This window comes from Misgurnus anguillicaudatus, chromosome 12, assembly GCF_027580225.2.
Source record: "Misgurnus anguillicaudatus chromosome 12, ASM2758022v2, whole genome shotgun sequence".
Taxonomy (NCBI): Eukaryota; Metazoa; Chordata; class Actinopteri; order Cypriniformes; family Cobitidae; genus Misgurnus; species Misgurnus anguillicaudatus.
In genome coordinates this window covers 24,772,713-24,792,680 of record NC_073348.2, presented here as the reverse complement: position 1 = coordinate 24,792,680, position 19,968 = coordinate 24,772,713, and the positions used below count along the sequence as shown (strand labels likewise).

At 38.0% G+C, this 19,968-nt stretch overlaps 1 protein-coding gene across 2 annotated transcripts; it reads left to right on the top strand.

Moving 5' to 3' along the window:
- The first annotated feature begins 276 nt into the window (after window positions 1-276).
- per1a (period circadian clock 1a) lies at window positions 277-19,652 on the top strand. Of its 2 annotated transcripts, none has more exons than XM_073874212.1 (20): window positions 277-434; window positions 2,886-3,309; window positions 6,475-6,728; window positions 6,866-6,987; window positions 9,369-9,570; window positions 10,037-10,225; window positions 10,880-10,958; window positions 11,050-11,156; window positions 11,445-11,598; window positions 12,501-12,748; window positions 12,900-13,004; window positions 14,036-14,174; window positions 14,447-14,565; window positions 14,714-14,863; window positions 15,315-15,617; window positions 15,712-16,607; window positions 16,692-16,869; window positions 16,987-17,170; window positions 18,226-18,376; window positions 18,448-19,652. In XM_073874212.1, the coding sequence occupies exons 2-20, from the start codon at window positions 2,987-2,989 to the stop codon at window positions 18,715-18,717; spliced, it is 4,173 nt and encodes a 1,390-aa protein (XP_073730313.1). In that variant the 5' UTR covers window positions 277-434; window positions 2,886-2,986; the 3' UTR covers window positions 18,718-19,652. The 2 variants fall into 2 exon arrangements, with proteins under 2 accessions (XP_073730313.1, XP_073730312.1); XM_073874211.1 differs by having other exon boundaries at window positions 14,033-14,174.
- The last annotated feature ends 316 nt before the right edge of the window (window positions 19,653-19,968 follow it).

The window sequence follows — 19,968 nt, the reverse complement described above, 5'->3', positions numbered from 1 at the left end:
GCAAAATTGGTCTATATATTATGCGCCTCTAAAGTAGTTACTACGGTTTTAGTGAGGTCGATTTAGGTCTCGTTGTCCCTTCACGTCCGCAGAGTTCAAAGGGAAACTCTGCTACAACGTGACAATAAAGTGATGAACGTTTAAGGCTCTCCCAACCGTCCAATAGGAGGACTAGTTTCATTATGAATGTCGGGGTTAAGCGCAAAGAAGGCGGAGCTCTTATCCGACAGCGACTAATATGAGTGATTTAGGGCGTGGTTGCGGACACGTGAAATTTGTTCCCGAACCAAGAATGATGGGGATGTTCACGCACGAGTAAACAGACAAGGAAACAGGACTTGAGTGCTGTATACACGTCCGTTTGGATACAAGCTCTGAGAAACAGCTTAAACTTAAGCCGTAATGCAAGGATTTAACCGAAATGCATTTATGAGGTAAGAAAAGCTGATTGTGACAGTTTGTTCAGTTTAGTATTATGCACAGATTTGTTTACAGTATATGGATATTTATATGTTTATTTAATATGGCTCTGTTTTGGAAGTTAATGTTTACAAATGGAAGGACAACAAAAATAGGAATCACTGGCTCAGTATAGAGGTTTGACATTATAAAGTCAGATGATAATACATTCAGTTTATGAAAATGGTCAATGAATAATGTTAGTAAACAAAGAACATAACTTAAAATACTTAACTTTAACCTTAAAGGGCTTATCCTAGTCCCAAACTGGGAGTGCATGTTTGATCTGCCTTAATTTAAAAACACCTTGCATTGACATATCTTAACATATATCAGTGCTGTGTTTTTTCTTAAAATGCACACCTGTAATGTTTTTTTGTAAGGTTTGCTTGTAAAAACGACTTGAACGTTCTAATATAACTAAGGCCTAGTTCTGGATTAATCTAAACCCTGTCCGGGAAACCACCCCATAATGACTTAAAATAGTTTATGAGGTATTGTGTTGCATTTTCAATGGCTCCCCATAATACATTTGTATAGTGTTGTAGTTTTCTTTTCTTAAAGGTCACTTTATAATGCATGATGACACACAAAATAAATTGGAGTAAAGAATAAAAGAGATACAAATCAATAATCAATAAATGGGATGCAGGTTATCATTTCCATTTCATGTGGTTTAATTATTTTTAAAGGCTCAGTCACATGTAGATTCATGCTCACATCATGTAATGTATTAAGTTGAGCACCCCTCCACCCAAATAAATCCAAAAACCTCACACTTTTATTAAGATAAGTGCTACAGCAGAACATCAAATGACACATGAGTAAAATAATCAGCCTTTATATTTTAAATACACACATGGTTCAACCCAGTATGGGGAAATTGCGTACCTATAGTCATGTACATTTGTGAGAATTTCTATAACACTTACTGACACGTATTTCTGTTTACGTGCCATTTGTTACTCAACTGTTTTTTTCCTATTTTCTTACCATTGCTGCTTCAATTTAGATTTACATAAAATGACATCCTTACCTAAACCCAACTCTAACACTAATGCCAGGCGACAATGGTTTAAAAATCATAAAATATAAATACATAAATTATAAAAAAGGGTATAAACCAATACTTAGAGTGACTTCCTAACGCAAACACCAAATCTAACCCTAAACCGAAGCATAAATGATTTAAAAATAAGACAAAACAGCTGAGCAACAAATACGTGACAATGACACGTAAACAGAAATACGTGACATGTTCATGCAAAAAGGCGGAAAAACATGCCAGTGTCACGTAAAAGACTGACAAATATACATGACTGTAGGTAAATAATTTCATGATACAGGGTTGCATGGTGGTATTGTCATTTTTTACCCAGCAGTGGGCTAAAGATAACATTTTTTGGAGTGTATATTAAATCAAATGTATTATATCGTCGTCATTCACTAAAAACAAAAAACACTAAAAGGCATCTTTCAGTTTGAAGTATCGATTTGTTTCAGGAAGGTAAGTTAGATTAAATGTACTTATTCAATACAATTCAAATTTATTTTGATTATGCTTATTGCATTCACAATATTGCATTGCATCAATACTATGCATTTGTACTTACATATTCATAAGTGCATAATAAATGTATTAGCGAATAGAATTTAACCCTATTTACAAATTTAAATAAAACTGAAACTATGCAAAAAACTTCTTTGCTATTTACATCACACTGTGGCAACAATAGTCAAGTCAAGCCAAATGCCAATTATCAAAAACAAAGCAGCAAGCAGTATTAACTGACAGTGAAATGTTGTTTACTTGTTTCGGAAAGTTTCAGAGGTGAAAGATGAAAAAATGTTGAATTAATACAAATGCTAAGCAAGTTAAAAAGTTAAATAGGCCAAAACGGTTCAAAATCAAAACAGCTGTGCTGCATGTAGTTTATGTATCCAAGTAATAGTTAATGAAAACAATGTGATCATTTAGCAATGGTTGTCACTGTGTTATACATTATTGGTATTTAAGGGGTCTTCAGCATGATGTCTGTCCCTAAAAAAATATGTTAAACAAAATATGTTTGTAAATCCCCAATAAGGGAAAAAATATTAAGAAAAAAATAACAAACAAGGTTTTAATGTAAATATAATGTAATACATACCTAATGCAATGTAATGAAGTATTCAAAGACATTACAATGATTCTATATGTATGTTATAACAGACTATGCATGCAATGATACACTTGGCTTTATACAATACATGTATGTAACAGGACCCCAGGTTTTTAACCATTGATGGGTCCTAGGTGTTAGAAGACCCCTTCTCTTCATGTCTTTGTGTGCTGAGATGCCAAACCAGAGATGTCTGGCTTCTGAGTTTTTTATAAATGTACTGATTTTGCTTACCCTGTTTTTTGTTTGTTGTTGTTTTCCTAGATGGTTTGCAATTCCAAAGTTTCTGCAATTCAAAGACAAAAAAGTGGATCTAACCAATAGGAAATGAAAATACTACACCAGTTTTTTAGTTTTGGGTCACTATGAGTAATGCTAAATTCCCAACCCCTGTAAGAAGTGATGCTAATCTAGTGAGGGGAGCCATACGTAAAGATGGAGGGGCGAGCCAATCGAATACGTCTCGTGGAATGATCGACAGGTCTCTCGTCTGTCACAATCAGCCTGTCTGTCCCAGACTCGACATCTCTGCCATTCATCAGCCATCCCATTCAGACGACACAGATGCCCACTCCAGCGGGAACGATTCAGCCGAGAGGGAGAGCGAAGGGCACATGGGAAGAGAAACATCCACCTGCAGCTCTCGCAATGGAAAGGGTTCAACCACTGAGACTACAGAAAGCAAAAGGTAATTTGTCCAGCTTAATTTTAGTAGGAATCCCTGTCAATAGTGTTTATATCAAAGATTTCAACTCAAAACCAGCATAAAGGTAAATCTGGTTACTTTTGCCCGGTGTCCTAAAAAGATTACACATAAGAAACGATGTACACCTAGAGACATGAATCATGATGTCAGTAAGGTTTCTCTTTCTAGAAAAGTAGATCAATTACAACAATCCCCTTTCATATATAAATAAATGGGAAAATTAGATTGATTAAAGGTGCAGTGTGTAATTTTTTGAAGGATCTCTTGACATAAATGCAAAATAATATAAAAAACTATATGATCAGGGGTGTATAAAAACCTTTTAATTATGAACCGTTATGTTTTTATTACCTTATAATGAGATGTTTTTATCTGCATACATCGTGGGTCCCCTTACATGGAAGTCGCCATTTTTTGCCACCATGTTTCTACAGAAGCCCTTAAGGGACAAACTTTTTTTACTAAGTTGTCTCTGACGATGACATGTTTGTCCAGTGAAGGCTAACGTAGCTTCTCTATGCGTTTCAAAAGTGAGGGGTGAGCAGTGGACAAGCTGTTGGTTACAATGCGCAACCTCACCACTAGAAAAATTTACACACTGCACCTTTAAATGTAAAATGGGTTTTCACAGTCCATCTAACTGCTGTTGTTATTTGTTAATGTATGATCCGTTTCAGTATCTGGGCTTCTAGTTCAACTGTTTCATAACCTTGACCCTTAGGCATGACACTTAATCTAAAACGTGAAAGACAGGGAAGATTGGAGAGAGATGCCACATGTTTACAATAGTAATCATTCAGTTAGTCATTCAGTTTAGGACAATTTGCCTCAGCTATGTGCTTGAAACCCTTTTGGTTAAGATGAGACAGAAGTGGTTAATCCACCCACGGTCACTTCAAAAATGTCCAAACAACCAACAGAATAAAGAATGCATACTTTCTGTTTGAGTTTTACATTTTAGGATTTTTATTAGCTGTGCCATCCTGTGGTCCACATAAAAAGCGTACATTAAACATATAGCCTACGTGATAAGAACATTAAACATACATTTGGTAACATTAAACTTGACAATCTATTACAAGTAAACATATTTTTAACATTACCCTAATATGCTGATAATATCAAAAATATATACAATTATTTATTTATATTTTTCATATTATAGAATAACAATAAACTTGTCAAAACTATAGAATAACACATATCATGTAACTACAAAAATTATGTTGTGACTAAAAGCATCAAAATAAATCAAAACTCTTTTAAGCAGCTTCTTGACGTCTCACCCTGAGATGCGTTTTAAGCAATATTGGCATGGTTTCTCATAGTCTGGGTTTAGATTAAGCCAGGACTAGGCCTTGGTTATTTTAGCACATAAAAGTTGTTTTTACAAACACTGAAATGTTTTGAGTTATGTCAGTGCAAGCTGTTGTCGCATTTTAGACTGGGACTAGGCTTAGACCCTGTCTGGGATACCCTATTGAGTTTATCACATCTAGGGGCGGTTTTCCGGACAGGGATTAGACTAGTCCTAGACTAGAATAAATAAAAGAGCTGTCCAAGCTCAAAACGGCTTGCACTGACATATCTTAAAATACATCAGTGCCCTTTGCTTTGCCTCAAAATGCACATAAGTAATGTTTTTAGTAAGGTATGTTTGTTAAAACTAGTTATATTTCCCAATTAAACTCAGGTCCAGTCCTGGCTTAAAATAATCCCTGTCCGGGAAACCGCCCCCTATTGTTTGCTCTTATTGTCAGATTTTTTTCAGTACATGGTCTATGTCATCCACTTTAAAAAACAATTATTTTTAATTACAATTGTAATTTTTTTCTGAAAGAAATGAATATGTTTAGCATAAATATATTTTATAAACAAAAGTCATTTAAAACATATAGGCCCGGTTTCACAGACAATGCTTGGATTAAGCTAGGATTAGCTTATTTTAGTTCAATTAGAATATTTAAGTATCTTTTATAAATGTGATTTAAAAAAAACATTACTGGTGGTGTGTGCATCCTAAGATTAAACATTGGCACTATATTTTAAGATATGTCCAAGCAAGTTCATTTAAGACAATTTAAACATGCATTTTAGTCTGGTAGTCGACTAAAGCCCTGTCTGTGAAACCAGAGCCGTTTCTCAATATGCGTTCGTGTCTGTACTTGCGTTCTTGTGGACTTGTGAAACGTCATCAGTCGCGGCCCAAGTACTGTGCCAATTCAAAGTTCGCATCAAGCCCAAGTTCACATAAAATCCCCGGATGTGTTCTTGATCCGCCCATTTTATCGAGGATGCATCACAGGAGACTTGTGTGGACTTATGACAGCGAAGTTTCCCAGAATGCATTTCGTGTCAGGAGTTCGTTCTTCCGAGTCTGAACTTGCAAGTTCGAACTACGAAGGACACAAGTCCGAGTTTGGCGTACTTATTGAGAAACGGCTCAGGCCTTAAACATACAATTTTAATACAACAAAAAAGTTTTTTATTTAAAGATCATGCGAAACATTTCAATGAAGTTTTTCCAAACTTTTGACTGATTCTGTATCAAATAAAATCACAGACCCGTTATTACTTCTCTATCTATCGTCTCAATCAGATAGTCTATTAAAGTCATCTATTTTCAGTACATCTTAGTTGCTGTTGATAAATTGTAGTGTGTCGTCGTAAATCGATTTTGTACCAGAATATCATAGAATTTTTTAATGATAGTTTTTAATGACCTCTTTAAATATCTGGGCTACTTATACAAGAGTTTTTACTGTTTCATAACTGTAACCTTGGGCGTGAGACTTAACCTGAAACGTGCGAGGAAACGAAAAGCGAGAACTGATGCCAAATGCTTACAGTATACCTAGATCATACTGTTTAATGATGCAATTAAAGTAGTTAGTTAGGTACAAGTGGTTCTCTGACACACCAGTTTTTGTGATTGGTTAAGGTGTTGCCGTAATTACGCTTCACTGGGTAATTTTAAAATCAGTCATTTTGATGGCATCACAATACGTGTTGTATAATGTTCAAGTTTTGTATTAGGTTGTAATGCCCATTTATGTCTGTCCACTGATTTACACACACAGTAAAGTATTAATACTATGTAATGATGTATTATAAACCCCAGAATTGACCTAGTGTTTCTTTTGCCAGCTCAAATGGAAACAGCCCTTCACCGCCTAGTAGCTCAGTTTCGTATAGCGCTTTGAGTGGCAGCTCGGAGCAGGATCACCCGACCTCCCTAACATCCAACGGTGACCAGCCGGTTCGGCTGCAGACACAGAGAGAGCTACTAGGGGCCCTGCGCGAGCTGAAAATTCGGTTGCCGGCAGAACACCGCAGAAAGGGTCGATCTAGCACTTTGGCCTCGCTGCACTACGCGCTCAGCTGCATCAAACAAGTCAGAGGTGAGCGATGTTTGGTCAAACATTTCTGAGAGGATTGGACTACTGTACAAAACAACCTTGTAGGGCCACTATCCTCTTTATTTAAAGTCATGTGACTCCATGTTCTGTGCATGAAAGTGTGTTTTGCTCTTTTAAAGCTAATCAAGAGTACTACCATCAGTGGAGTGTGGAAGAGAGCCATGGATGTTGTTTGGACTTGTCGTCATTTACTATCGAAGAGTTAGACAACATTACATCTGAGTATACCCTTCAAAACACGGTACAGTTGGGCTCAAGCTGTGACGATTTTAACCGTTAAAAGTAAAGTTTCTGTTATTTGGCTGTTTGTTTACACGACAAAAGCATTTTGGGGCTTTAAAAATGCATACTTTTGAAGACGAGTTTCAAAGTGCAACTGTGCAAGTTTTTGAGGATGACGCCTCGTTATCAAGTGACCAGTGGCGGCTCGTGACTGCTCATCCGAGTTGCCCAAATTCAAAATATGTGTTCGGAGTGTCATGTGAACCATGTGTTTTGTTGAAATAAGTGCCTGCTGCACACGCGTCAAAACCGTTTATGATAAAAGAGACGCTCACGTTCACAAAATACACGCAAGACTCTGTAAACTCTGACTACGAATGAGATTATGCGAGTATCTGGCAAACGCGGGCGTCTCTTTTGTCGTGAACCCTTTGGACGTGTCTGCAACAGGCACTTATTTGGACAGGACACGTGATGGACATATGATCACTTGACGCGGGGAAACACATATTTTGAAATTACGAACAAAACACATGACGGGTTACATACATGTTGCGACGAACTTCGCATCGAGTGCCCTCGAAAAAAGAAGTCACCGCCGCCACTGCAAGTGACGCCGTGTGCATGTGTCAATTCACGCTATTGGCTTGCGCAAGCATAAAAAAAACAACAGCGGCAACCAACAGGACTGTGTTTGTTGAGTTTATTAACGCTTCTCCAACAAAAACACTATTCGGACGGGATTAGTTTTCCAAACAACGTACTTTTAGCGTGTCCCCCAGGACGTCTGTGATTTTATGTACCGATTCGGACGGGATTAAAATGATGCAGGCTATTCCAGAGATGGGAGTGTCTGTTTCAAGCATTTGGGCGTTGCAGTAGCACGTGCTCTGGATACGCGTGTTTGTAATGTTAAATATTTTGGTTTAAATGTAAAATCATGACAGAACATGTAATTTATTAATTTAATTTGAACAAATCAAAATAAAATATACAAATCCTACTAAAGTAACGTTAGCCTACGTGTTTTATATAACTGTCTTCTTATAACAAACACAAAATAATGAAGAAATAATGATTAATAAAATTTAATGTCTTTATTAATTAACATTACCATTCCGGAGTTGAACAACTTTGAACGGAGTTTCTTATAATGTTAATGATATTACAGTGTTTAGTCTTAACAGTGTATGATATTCAGCTCGTCTTGATTTAATTACTTTATTTTGCCGAATGCGAAAAAACATTCATATCTGAATGAATGGGACTCAGGAAATACAATATACGCGCATTAGTAAGACCTTACGGCAGATCACGTTGGCCAAAACACGAAATGAACCGCGTTTTCAAAAGATATTGCGGGCAAACACAGACATTTGCATCCGGACGGGATTAAATTTCTCAGAGGACCTCTGAGTTCGGCGAAAAACAGTAGGTAAATTGCTCTGGAATTTTTACGGAGGTCGTCAGAGAAAAACACAGACATGGCCTATTCGGACGGGATTAAAAACACAGAGGACCTCTGAGAGGTCCCCCTGTAAAACTAATCCCGTCAGAATAGGGCTAAAGTTTACAAAATATTGGCACTTTATAGTTCAGGGCCACTTGTAGCAATAAACCTACCTCATCGTCAATCTAAACAAACAGCTTGACGCTTTTAGCGTCTTGATTGTTTGTATTTATTGCTCTGTATAAGGATATATGCACAGTAGAGGTCTTCTCAGGTCCAAAGAAATGTACCCGAACCGATATGACCCCGAATCACTTTTTACCCGAACCTGACGTGCATAAATAATATATATTTTTAAGTAAGACCCGACCCAAGAGAAACCTAAGGAAATTAGACCCGAGTTTGGCCCAAATCAGTGGCTAAAAATTTTAACCCGGCTGGACCCGAATGTAAACGGCACCAACGTGTGTGCATTTAAGAGTTTGTCTCAACGAAAACTAACCTACCGCCAGGCACACGATGTCACAAGCGCTTTTGGCAAACAGAGGGGTTGGAAAAGGACATTGACACACACAAGGTAGTTCGGGTTGTCTCGGGTTTCTTTGGCAAAAACACATTGACTTTAAATGACCCGATGCCACTATAATTATACCCAACCCATGTCTGACGCACACGTGCAACTTTTAGACCTGAACCCACTCGGGTCTCAGGTCGGACCTTGGGTTTTCGAATCTAACTGGACCCGTGAAGACCTCTAGTGCATGTAGGCATGTAGTGTACCTTTACAAGGTAAAATCGCCATCTACTGGCCTGGTGCATGTAATACTGCTGATTTTGTTCTTTGCTGGTTTTCTTTTTGACAGCGTTGTCATGTGTGCGTAAAAAAATTTCATAAAATTAATATCACTTAATCGTTGTCACGAAACTAACTTTTCTCTATGTCTATACAGGACACATTCTCCGTGGCAGTTTCCTTCCTCTCTGGGAAAGTCGTGTACATCTCACCCCAGGCGGCATCTCTGCTGTGCTGTACACCCGAGAGACTGCAGGGGGCGCTCTTTTCCGAACTCCTCGCACCTCAGGATGTCAGCACCTTCTACAGTAACACGGCTCCCTGCCACCTGCCACCATGGTCTTTATGCGCAGGAAAAAGTATGTGGAGTGTTTTTACTAAGCAAATATAGTAACACAACAAGCTCAGGAACTTTTGTAGATCTGTTATCAGCTGCAATGCACTTTGAACATAAAAATATTTGGTTTACCAAACACTGTTACAGTTAAGCTTATACATGCTCTCATAATATGACTTCACTTCTTTAGCTGAACCATTTAACTATAACAGCTATCTATTGGTTCTTGTGTGGCTTGTTCCTGGCTGTCATATAATGCGTGTTTTTCGTCACGAGAACCAATGGGATTCAATGTGGTCGATGTGCTGTCAAATTTGATATACAAATGTATTGATCGCTGAATAAGCTCAAATACTAATTGTTTTCGCATCAAAAGATGCATATTCAAATCATTAGGATGTAATAATGGGCGTAAATGTTTCTTGAACTTAAATAGATGATCATAGTTAGGTTAAAATGTGTATGTGTTAAGTTCAGTGTGTTTGCAGCCTCACAGGTGGACTGCGCCGAGAAGTCAATGTTTTGTCGGATCAGCAGAGGCAGGGACAGTGGCGGAGAGGTAAAATATTACCCCTTTCGTCTAACACCATATCAGCTGACCCTGAGAGACTCCGACACCTCCCAGCCCGAACCCTGCTGTCTCCTTATCGCAGAGAGAGTTCACTCCGGCTACGAGGGTAACAGCATTAGTCCAGCATACTTGCCATTCTTAAATTTGGGGAAAGTGTTTTGTTGCCAAGGATTTATGAACTGTAATTGTACTTAAAAAAATACTAGAATATTTATTATAATACTAGAATATTTATTTAGGTGCTCTGGAATGCTTGATTCTGATTGGCCAGAATGTTTAAAAACATATTGGCTTATCAGAAGCATGTGCATTTCTTACAAATGAGCTATTCAAAAAATATAATAGCTTCATATATTGTATCTTTTTAAATTTTGAAATTTTTAGATGTCTAAAAGGTCGAATTTCCTAGTTTTTTTAATATTTTGTCATTACATTCCTCTCTTTAATAAATTTATAAAAAGCATGTAAAAGATATTAAAAGGTACTGTGCACTTTTTTTCTTGATAATTAAAAAGAGTTTTAGGTAGGTTGTATTTATATATACAATTCAAATCAAAATGTAAAATTAAATATACTTTTAAACACTTTTATTATTATAACATTATGTAAGATAAAAGTTTACTGTAGATGCACATCTCTGCCTGGACAGAATTTTAAAACGATGCTCACCAAGCAGGAATCTATTTTGAACTTTTAATTGCCTGTTAATTGTCACATAATCACACTTTATTTTCAATGTGTGTGTTTTTTTACATAACAGCACCACGTATCCCAGCGGACAAAAGAATCTTCACAACTAGTCACACCCCAAACTGCCTCTTCCAAGAGATTGATGAAAGGTTAGGACGTCTGCCTAAAGCTGTTTCACACTTTTACAAAAAAACGTCATTTTTGAACAGTTGTGTAATCCTTTCACGTTCTTTCTTGCAGAGCCGTTCCCCTGTTGGGTTACCTGCCTCAGGATTTGGTCGGCAAACCGGTGTTGATATATCTGCATCCAGAGGACAGACTCCTCATGGTGTCCATACACAAGAAAAGTAAGATGACCGCAGTGGTACACAACTTCAATAAAATAGTACAATGACAGACTCGCTTATATTAAATAAAAATGTCAATCATTGCGCTGTGACGTCACGTAACTTCCGCCGCATCCAAAAGCGGCATTCTGCACGATGCTTTTTAAAACCATTCCACTCCTACTGGTATGGCGAGGTTTTTATTCGTACCGTCTGTGTACTTCAAACCATTTGAACCTGTATATTGTCCAGCACTAAGTTGACTGTAAGGGATATTTTATTAATCTAGTTCATCCTTCTCTCCATCAGTTCTCCAGTTAGCAGGGCAGCCGTTCGATCACTCTCCCCTGCGTATGCGAGCAAGGAGTGGTGAATACCTGACCCTTGACACCAGTTGGTCGTCCTTTATTAATCCCTGGAGCAGAAAGGTGGCTTTTATAGTGGGACGTCACAAGGTTCGAACGTAAGTGGCTTGTTACAGTCATTGTCTTTCATTGCCGTCAGAAACCTAAATGTTTTCGATTGGACTTAATTAAATTTTTACATGCTGAATGATAAAACTGTTGGAAGGATCCACGTCGTATTGAGGGAAGAGAATTTATTGGAGATATGGAGTGTGTTTTTGACCATATACTGTAGTAACTACCCAAAAATACCACCAAAATGTAAAGTGGACATTTCACAAGACTTTTTTAAGATGTCAAACAAATCTTTGGTGTCCCAAGAGTACATATGTGACGTTTTAGCTCAAAATACTATATAGATAAATTATTATAACATGTTAAAATTGCCACTTTGCAGGTGTGAGAAAAATTTGGGTGTGTCTTTTAAAATGCAAATGAGCTGATCACTGCACTAAATGGCAGTGTCATGGTTGGATAGTGCAGATTAAGGAGCGGTATTATCCCCATCTGACATCACAAGGGGAGCCAAATGTTAATCACCTATTTTTTTCACATGCTTACAGAGAATGGTTTACCAAAACTAAGTTACTGTGTTGATCTTTTTCATATTTTCTAGGTTGATAAAAGCACTTTGAACCCAATTATAGCACTTAAACATGGAAAAAGATTTTAAAGATATGTCCCCTTTAAAGACTCTAGCAAGCGTGTAGCAACGCACCATAGAAACTGTATTGCATTAGCAACACATAGCTAATAGGTTTGATCTCAGGGAACACAGATACTGATAAAAGAAATGTATAAATTGAAGGCTTTGGATGAAAGCATCTGCTATAATGCGAAAATGTAAAATGCACTAAAGGCAACTCATAATCGTGAGTTTTGCAGGGCCCAGCTTCAATCCAAAATGTGAAAATCTTCATTAGATACTCATTCAAAAGTCTCATTTCATTTCCTCCCATAGGAGCCCCCTAAACGAAGACGTGTTCACTGCTCCAGAGGGTGGAGAGCTTAAGGCCATGTCCCCAGAGGTGCCACAGCTCAATGAAATGATCCACAAGTTCCTGGTGCAACCCATTCACAGCGGCAGCTCGCAGGGATACGGCAGCCTGGCCAGCAGCGTCTCCCATGAGCTCCAGCAGAGCGCCGCTTCCTCCTCTGAGAGTAACGGGCACACTTCAGAGGACCAGATCAAGACCAGGACACAAATGAGGGCGTTTGTGTGTTTGAAATAAATAAAAAGTTTCTTCAGAGCAATATAAATGCAAACCAAAAATGTTTTGGGTGGCACCTTACAGTCAAGTTGCACTTTTTTTTCATTTAAATATTTATTTTTCTTTATTTTTTATTGTCTCCCAGATGACATTTGAGCAGATTTGTCAAGACGTGCATATGGTGAAGTCCAGTGGACAGCAGGTCTTCATCGAATCCAGAAACCGGTCTCCACCTCTCAAACAGGATAGCTTAGGTGGGTGATTCTCACGAAAACTTGGTTTTAAAAATGTCAAGCATGAAAATGTAAAAATTGCTTAAATTTACTTTTTTTCCCACCAGAAATTGAAAAACAAAGTCTGGAGTAAATGGGAACATTAATTTAAAAACTTTTACTTATCATTTAACACTTTTTGTAACATAATTTAAAAAATTAGTCCTAAAAAATCTCATTACCGCAACAGTCAGAAAACATCAACACTGACATATTTTCAAAATGACATGACAAACCTGAAAGAACATAATTTGGAGATTCTGCACATGCATTTAAAATCAAAGTATTATGCTTCTATTAATTAAATTAACATTTAATAAGCATCTGTTGCGGTAATGATAATCAAAATGTCGTGTAAGCATTCTGACAAGACAATATTTCAAATGAACTGTAAAAAATGATCTTACCTGGTAGCCATCTTGAAGTAACTGGTCCATGTGCTTGGTCACTCAAAATCAAACGTTATTAAAATTCTGTATGTGTGCTTAAACTGTTCTCAAAAAGTGTTGCGGAGGATGAGAACATCAGGCATGGACACATCATTTTCCTAATTTTTCTTCATTGTTATTATACATAAATATTCAGTAAATATTTTTTCTGTCATCTAAAGTAGTCTAGCAAAACATCCATTTATTTATTTTTTTCTTAATATTTTTGTGTTAATTTGATTAAATTACAACATAACGCATGTTCAAACACAGCCGGACACATTGCGGTAATAAGAATTTCAGCAGAAAATGAGATAAAATTTACAATTATAAATTCTTATGTTGAAATCACACATTGTGCAAGGTAGAACACAGTATTGTGTTAATTCGGATGCTTTTTAATGTTACTATATTACACATTTTAAAGCTAAAATCATTAGTGCCGTGGTGTTTCAATAGTTTCGTGAGAATCACCCAGGTATACATCACCAATTTGTCAATGACACATCAGGTGACTTTATGTCTTTAGCCTGTTACCCCAACCTCTACATTTTAAGTAACATGACCACTGTTGTTTATTAGTAGCACTGGCAAAGGCAGCAGACACAACAGAGGCATCATCTAGAGAAGGTCTGGCCGGTTTGGCATTGTCCAGTCCACCTAGGAAAGAGCTGCCTAACGTTTATTCATATCAGCAGATAAACTGTCTGGACAGCATCATCCGGTGAGCATCTCACATGTGTGCTTGTCATCACATCATTATTTTATCTCCCTTTCCTTTATTAATACTCTCACATTAATGCCTGCATGCAATACTGGTGTGTTAAGAAAGCAATAAGTATTTTGTTGCATTCCAGTAGCTCACCTGGTCCATGCATACTCATTAAATGTATATCTTGAATGCACTGTATGTAACTTTGGATAAAAGCGTGTGGCAGATGCATAAAACATTATATTCAAAGAAAGTTTGTATATTCACTTAATATGTTCCTTTAGATATCTAGAGAGCTTTAATGTTCCCGGCACAGTGAAGAGGAAGTGTGGCTCATCTTCCGGCACAACTTCTTCCACCTCAGATGATGATAAACAACGGGAAGCAATCGGAGCTTTGAAAGGTCAGTGTTGGTTAACCTGAAAGATTATAGATATTCAACCAACACACCCAGAACATGTAATCAGATTGCTATATGCAAACACAATCGTTTACTATAGGTAGTTGACAACATGTATATAATCTGTGTGTCAATGTAACTCTGATTTTAGACAGGGCAGATACTCTGTTGGTGGCTGAAGGGTCAAAAGTCATCCCTCTCGCTCTACACTGTAAGGCCGAGAGCGTCGTCTCAGCCACATCCTTGTGCAGTTTCAGCAGCACCATTGTTCACGTTGGTGACAAAAAGCCACCTGAGTCAGGTCTGAATTTTTCCCCTTCTATACATATTCTGCTTTTACATTGAAAATCAAGTAACACAACACAAAAAATTTTCTGCCTAGGCCCAACTTGCAAATTGATTGGTTGCATTTTATTGCATTGTTTTTTGCTTATTGGCTCATGATGCACTAATCAAGAGTTCAAAAGAAATCAAAGAATTCTAGTATATACATTTTTTCATATGGTTTGCCCCGTAGTTTATGTAATATCCCTGACTTTTGCAAATGGGAGACTGTACTAAAAGGCGGGGTTGATAGACCCGCCCCACACATAAGCAACCTAGGCAGCGATTTCGGTTAGTAGTCACGCCCCTTACTGCTGATTGGCTACAAGTGTGTTTTAGTAGTCGGCCTGACACCCTTTTCCAAAGTGTTTTTTTAAAAACCATGCACCATGCCTTTAATTAAACTCCTCTGTATGATCTTCATCCAGACATTATCATGATGGAGGAACCGCCAACCACCCCAACACATCCCGCCACAGCTCCTTTCACTTCTGTCACCTCTCCCATGCCTGTGAATCCCCAGCCAACCTCCTCCCCTACCACTGCTGCCCCTGACAAAGAAAAGGAGAAAAGAGGAGCAGTAAAGGGTCTCACAAAAGCTGTGTTATCTGCTCACACCCAACAAGAGGAGCAGGCCTTCCTCAACCGCTTCAGAGACATCAGCCAGCTGCGGATCGTACAACCCAGCGGACCACCTCAGTGTAAACATACATCTACTCCCGGGATAAAAGGCAACAGTATTTGTAGTTATTGCAAGTTTGGTTTTGCTTTTATACAACAGTCCAATTTTAATTCTTGTCTTTAATGTTGTCCTCATTACTTTAGGAGTAAACAGCTCCCAAAATTATCCATCTGGAACCAGCAGTCGTCGTCATGGCAGGGGTGGGAAGAGGAGAAAACACCAAATAGATGGCAACGTTCCTGACTCTATCTCTCCATCTAGGTCTTGCCCCTATAGGGTACCTAGACCAGCATCAGTGAGACCCAACTTCCCCTCTCTCCAAGACTCTTCCAAGACATCTGTGGGGTCTCCAGCCAGCGGCACTCCAATGATAATGCCATTTCCTTCGGGTTACATCCCCATGTACCCTAATTTATCCCCTTTCCCAGTGCCCCAAATGGGAGCGGATCCTTTGTTGCAAACAGGTGTCCCTAGATTCCCCATACAGGGTTTTCAGATGTTTCCTTCAGTGATGCCCCAAGCAATGACCTTCATGTTGCCCAACTACATGTTTCCACATTTCGGTAACCCAGGATCACTGAACACACAACTGCCTGCCCAGATGAACCCGTTGGGCCAGTTCCCTTCATCCGTGGGTCAGTTAAACCCTTACTATCCCGAAGTCGGGCCATTTAACCAACTGGGTGCCCAGGGTAATCCTCCCATACCTGCAGTGTTTCCCCAGCAATTCTACAACTCAAATCCCTTGATTACTTTTTCAAACCCTTCACCAATTCCTGCAGGAAACGCCACCGCTTCACCACACGGACACTCTCGATCCAGCACACCTCAGTCCACAGGGCAGCAAGCTGGGGAGAGGGAAGGTGCCAGCTCCCCTTTCTTCCAGTCACGATGCTCCTCGCCACTTAATCTATTACAGCTTGAGGAATTACCAAGCAACCGTATGGATGTCACTCAACAGACTCCACCCCCAATAGTAGGGGCATCATTGCAGGGGGGCGGGAATTCCAACGACAGCGAAACCAAACTAAATGACAGCGTAAGTGAAATACTGTGGACGAACATTTATCTGTTTTTACACACCAGTTTGATTCCCATTTCATTTCAAGTACATTTATTTTAGGGCGAGGTCAATGAGTGCAACCAAGACAACATGTCAACCTCCAGTGAAATGTTGGACCTACTGCTGCAGGAAGACGCTCGGTCGGGCACCGGCTCAGCCGCATCAGGCTCCGGGTCATCAGGATCTGGATCATTTCAATCTGGATCTAATGGCTGCAGCACATCAGGAAGTGGCACTGGTGAGTTATTTACTACTCTAGCATTGTAATTCCTAAACTTACCTGTAATAAACATTGCTACTTAGTTAACGTATTATTCATCACAATTAAAACAATTACATGTCTTTATGAATTCAGGAAGTAGTGATACCAGCAAATACTTTGGAAGCATCGACTCGTCAGAGACCGATCCTGCTCATAAACCAGCGTCTGGAGATCTGGAAAGCGAACAGTTCATGAAGTTTGTCCTGCAGGACCCTATATGGCTCCTCATGGCCAACACAGACAACAAGGTCATGATGACATACCAGATGCCGATCAGGTATGAACAGTAATCTAACCTGAACCAAAACGACGAAAAAGCATTTGTAAGAGTTCAAGTTAGAGTCTGATCTCAATCCAGTAATACATTCATTTTTATGTGCCCATACGGCAAAAAAAATGTTTTTAATATATTTGTTCAAGAGATAAGTTTAGCAACTAGTCAGACCATGCGTCCGATGAAATCGTCTATAGAAGATCTGTTAAAGGAACAGTAGGTAGGATTGTGGCCAAAACTGGTATTACAATCACAAACCTTGTGGCTAAAACTGGTACTGCAATCACACAACTGGTGTCCAATACACAAAATGACAACATAAACATCAGTTGAGGGCTGCAACTCCACTTTTTAAATGACAATATCCTTGCCAGGCCACTGATGTCAGTGATATAAATATTTAAAATGAAAATTAATTCTTAATGTCTAGTGACATATCAGGGCCATTTTATGATTAATTGATATACATTTCTTACATACTTTTCCTTTAAGTTGCAAAAATTTAAGTATCAAACCCAAAGAGATCTTCTTTTTAAAAGTGAAGCCTCATCCATGCCTTCCTTAAACGGCTTGTTCAAACAACTCCCTTAGTTGGACGTCATACAATAATGCTATAATAAAAATAATGTACGTTATGTGTAAAATAATGTGTTTTTTTAAACATAAACCACACAAACACATTGTATTACACCAAATACACAAAGTAATGTGCGAAATATTGGCCCTTTAAATATACTTAATTTGAAAAGGTTTAAATTAAATATATTTTCAACTGCAAAAAAATATTTATTATTTTATTCTTTAAACATATTTTAAATATTTTGGCCTGGAAAATATATTTTTTGCCGTATGGGTTGAAAATTAGAAATGTATTTGTTGCCCTGAAATACATTTTGAAATATATTCTCATATGTGAAGGTTAAAGCTGAATATATTTTCAATTTCAAAAATATTTTAATGAAACTTTACTTTCTAAAAAGATTATTTAGCATATATTTCAAACATATTTTTGCCCAGAAAAATACTTTTTTTTTTTTGCTGTATGGGTTTGTGCACAGGGACAAAACATCAGTACTTAAAGAAGACAGAGATGCCCTGAAAGCTGTTCAGAAGCATCAGCCTCACTTTACTGAAGAGCAGAGGAAAGAATTAACTCTGGTCCACCCATGGATCCAAAATGGCTGCCTACCAAAAGCCATCAATGTTACGGTGAGTAGCTCTTCACCCTTATGCAAACGATAGGCAACTCAATCTTTTGTTTAACTGATTTCTTTTTGCAGTCTTGCACAGGGTGTGGGACTCCTGCAGATTCCTCTACCCCTCCGTTTGATTTGGATGTTTATGAGATGGATTTCAGCATGGTTTTAAGAGCAGAGGCCGAGCAACAAGATAAACTATTAACAACAGTACCAAGTGCTTTTCCCTTGAGCCCTCCAGCATCTGATACTGAGCAGAAAGGCACTCGGGCCGGAGCGGCCAACACGAACACACAGGATTGGACCATGGAGGAGGTGGAAGTGACATCATCAGTGGAGGTTAAGCAAGACTGAAGACTGCTGGACAGTGATTGGTTGTCTTGCTTGCTGCCACTACGTGATTGGTGAATTCTTTAAAGACTTGACATCTTGTGTTTGTTTTTAGTTTTTCTGTTATTAGGACTAATTGAGGAGACAAATTCGGATTTAGTTCAATCATAGTTTTTATACGTAGATTTTATTCTCTGCAGACATTTCAGGTCAGTCAGTATCAATGATTCATCCTTACACTATACACATATAATGGATACTTGACAGCTTTATAACCAAAATCTTATTTTTTTTACAATTTTACAAAGGGAGGTGAAATTAAATTCATGTTTTTTTTTCAATTCTGTATTGAAATTTGTTAACTGTTATAGACGAGTTGCACAAAATGGATGTTAGCATCCATTAAAAAATAATTGGTGTTCAAGGAGGATTTTGTTGCACTATTTTCTGCTTCCTGGTTCTTTTTATTATTCATGAGACCATGCAGCCTTACCCAATAACAGACACTGCCTCATAATTATTTACAGATGTTAATGACATTGCTTGATTTGCAGGCACTTCTTTCTACTGTCATGCTTTTGTCATATTTGAATTTTGTCATATTTTGACGAATGACTTTTTAGAAGGTGGACCAGGGTTTTACTGAATGTTTCATGCACTTGTGTGGTCTTTTAGCATCTAATGCAAGACTTCACTGTCGTATGTATAGTTTAGCGTAAAATAAAATGAATCCCTGTCGGTTCCTGTGTAGCTTTGGATGTAATCGTGAGGGTTTGCAAAAGCATGTCTGTGAAAACAGACAAGCCCAATCAGTTTACATGCAGTGTAATGTTCTATTTAGCTTTTGTTGTGTGTCCAGAAATTTCTTTTTTTTACTAAAAAATATGCTTACGCGCAGGCATGTAAGATCTATTTTTCTGCTTCAAAACCCAAATAAATATGTTTTTACTAAGTAACAACCTGTAAATTGGTTAATTTTTGGCTAAACAAATGAACATATATTGTCTTTAGTGCCACTAGAGGGCACAAATACAGATCTGGCAAAAGTACATTTATTTTATTCGTCTTCACTCAGAAAATATGATGGAACTGTTTTTTTACTGTAAAAAGTTGGATTATCTTAAAAAACAATTCTATTGGTAATGCCTAAAAATAATAGGTTGCTTGTATGTTTAAGTGAAAAATACTTAACTTTTTACAGTGCTCATTTGCCAAAACCTTTAAAACATAATTTATCAGCAATGTATGTTTGAGTGTATGTCTTGGTGAGAAGAA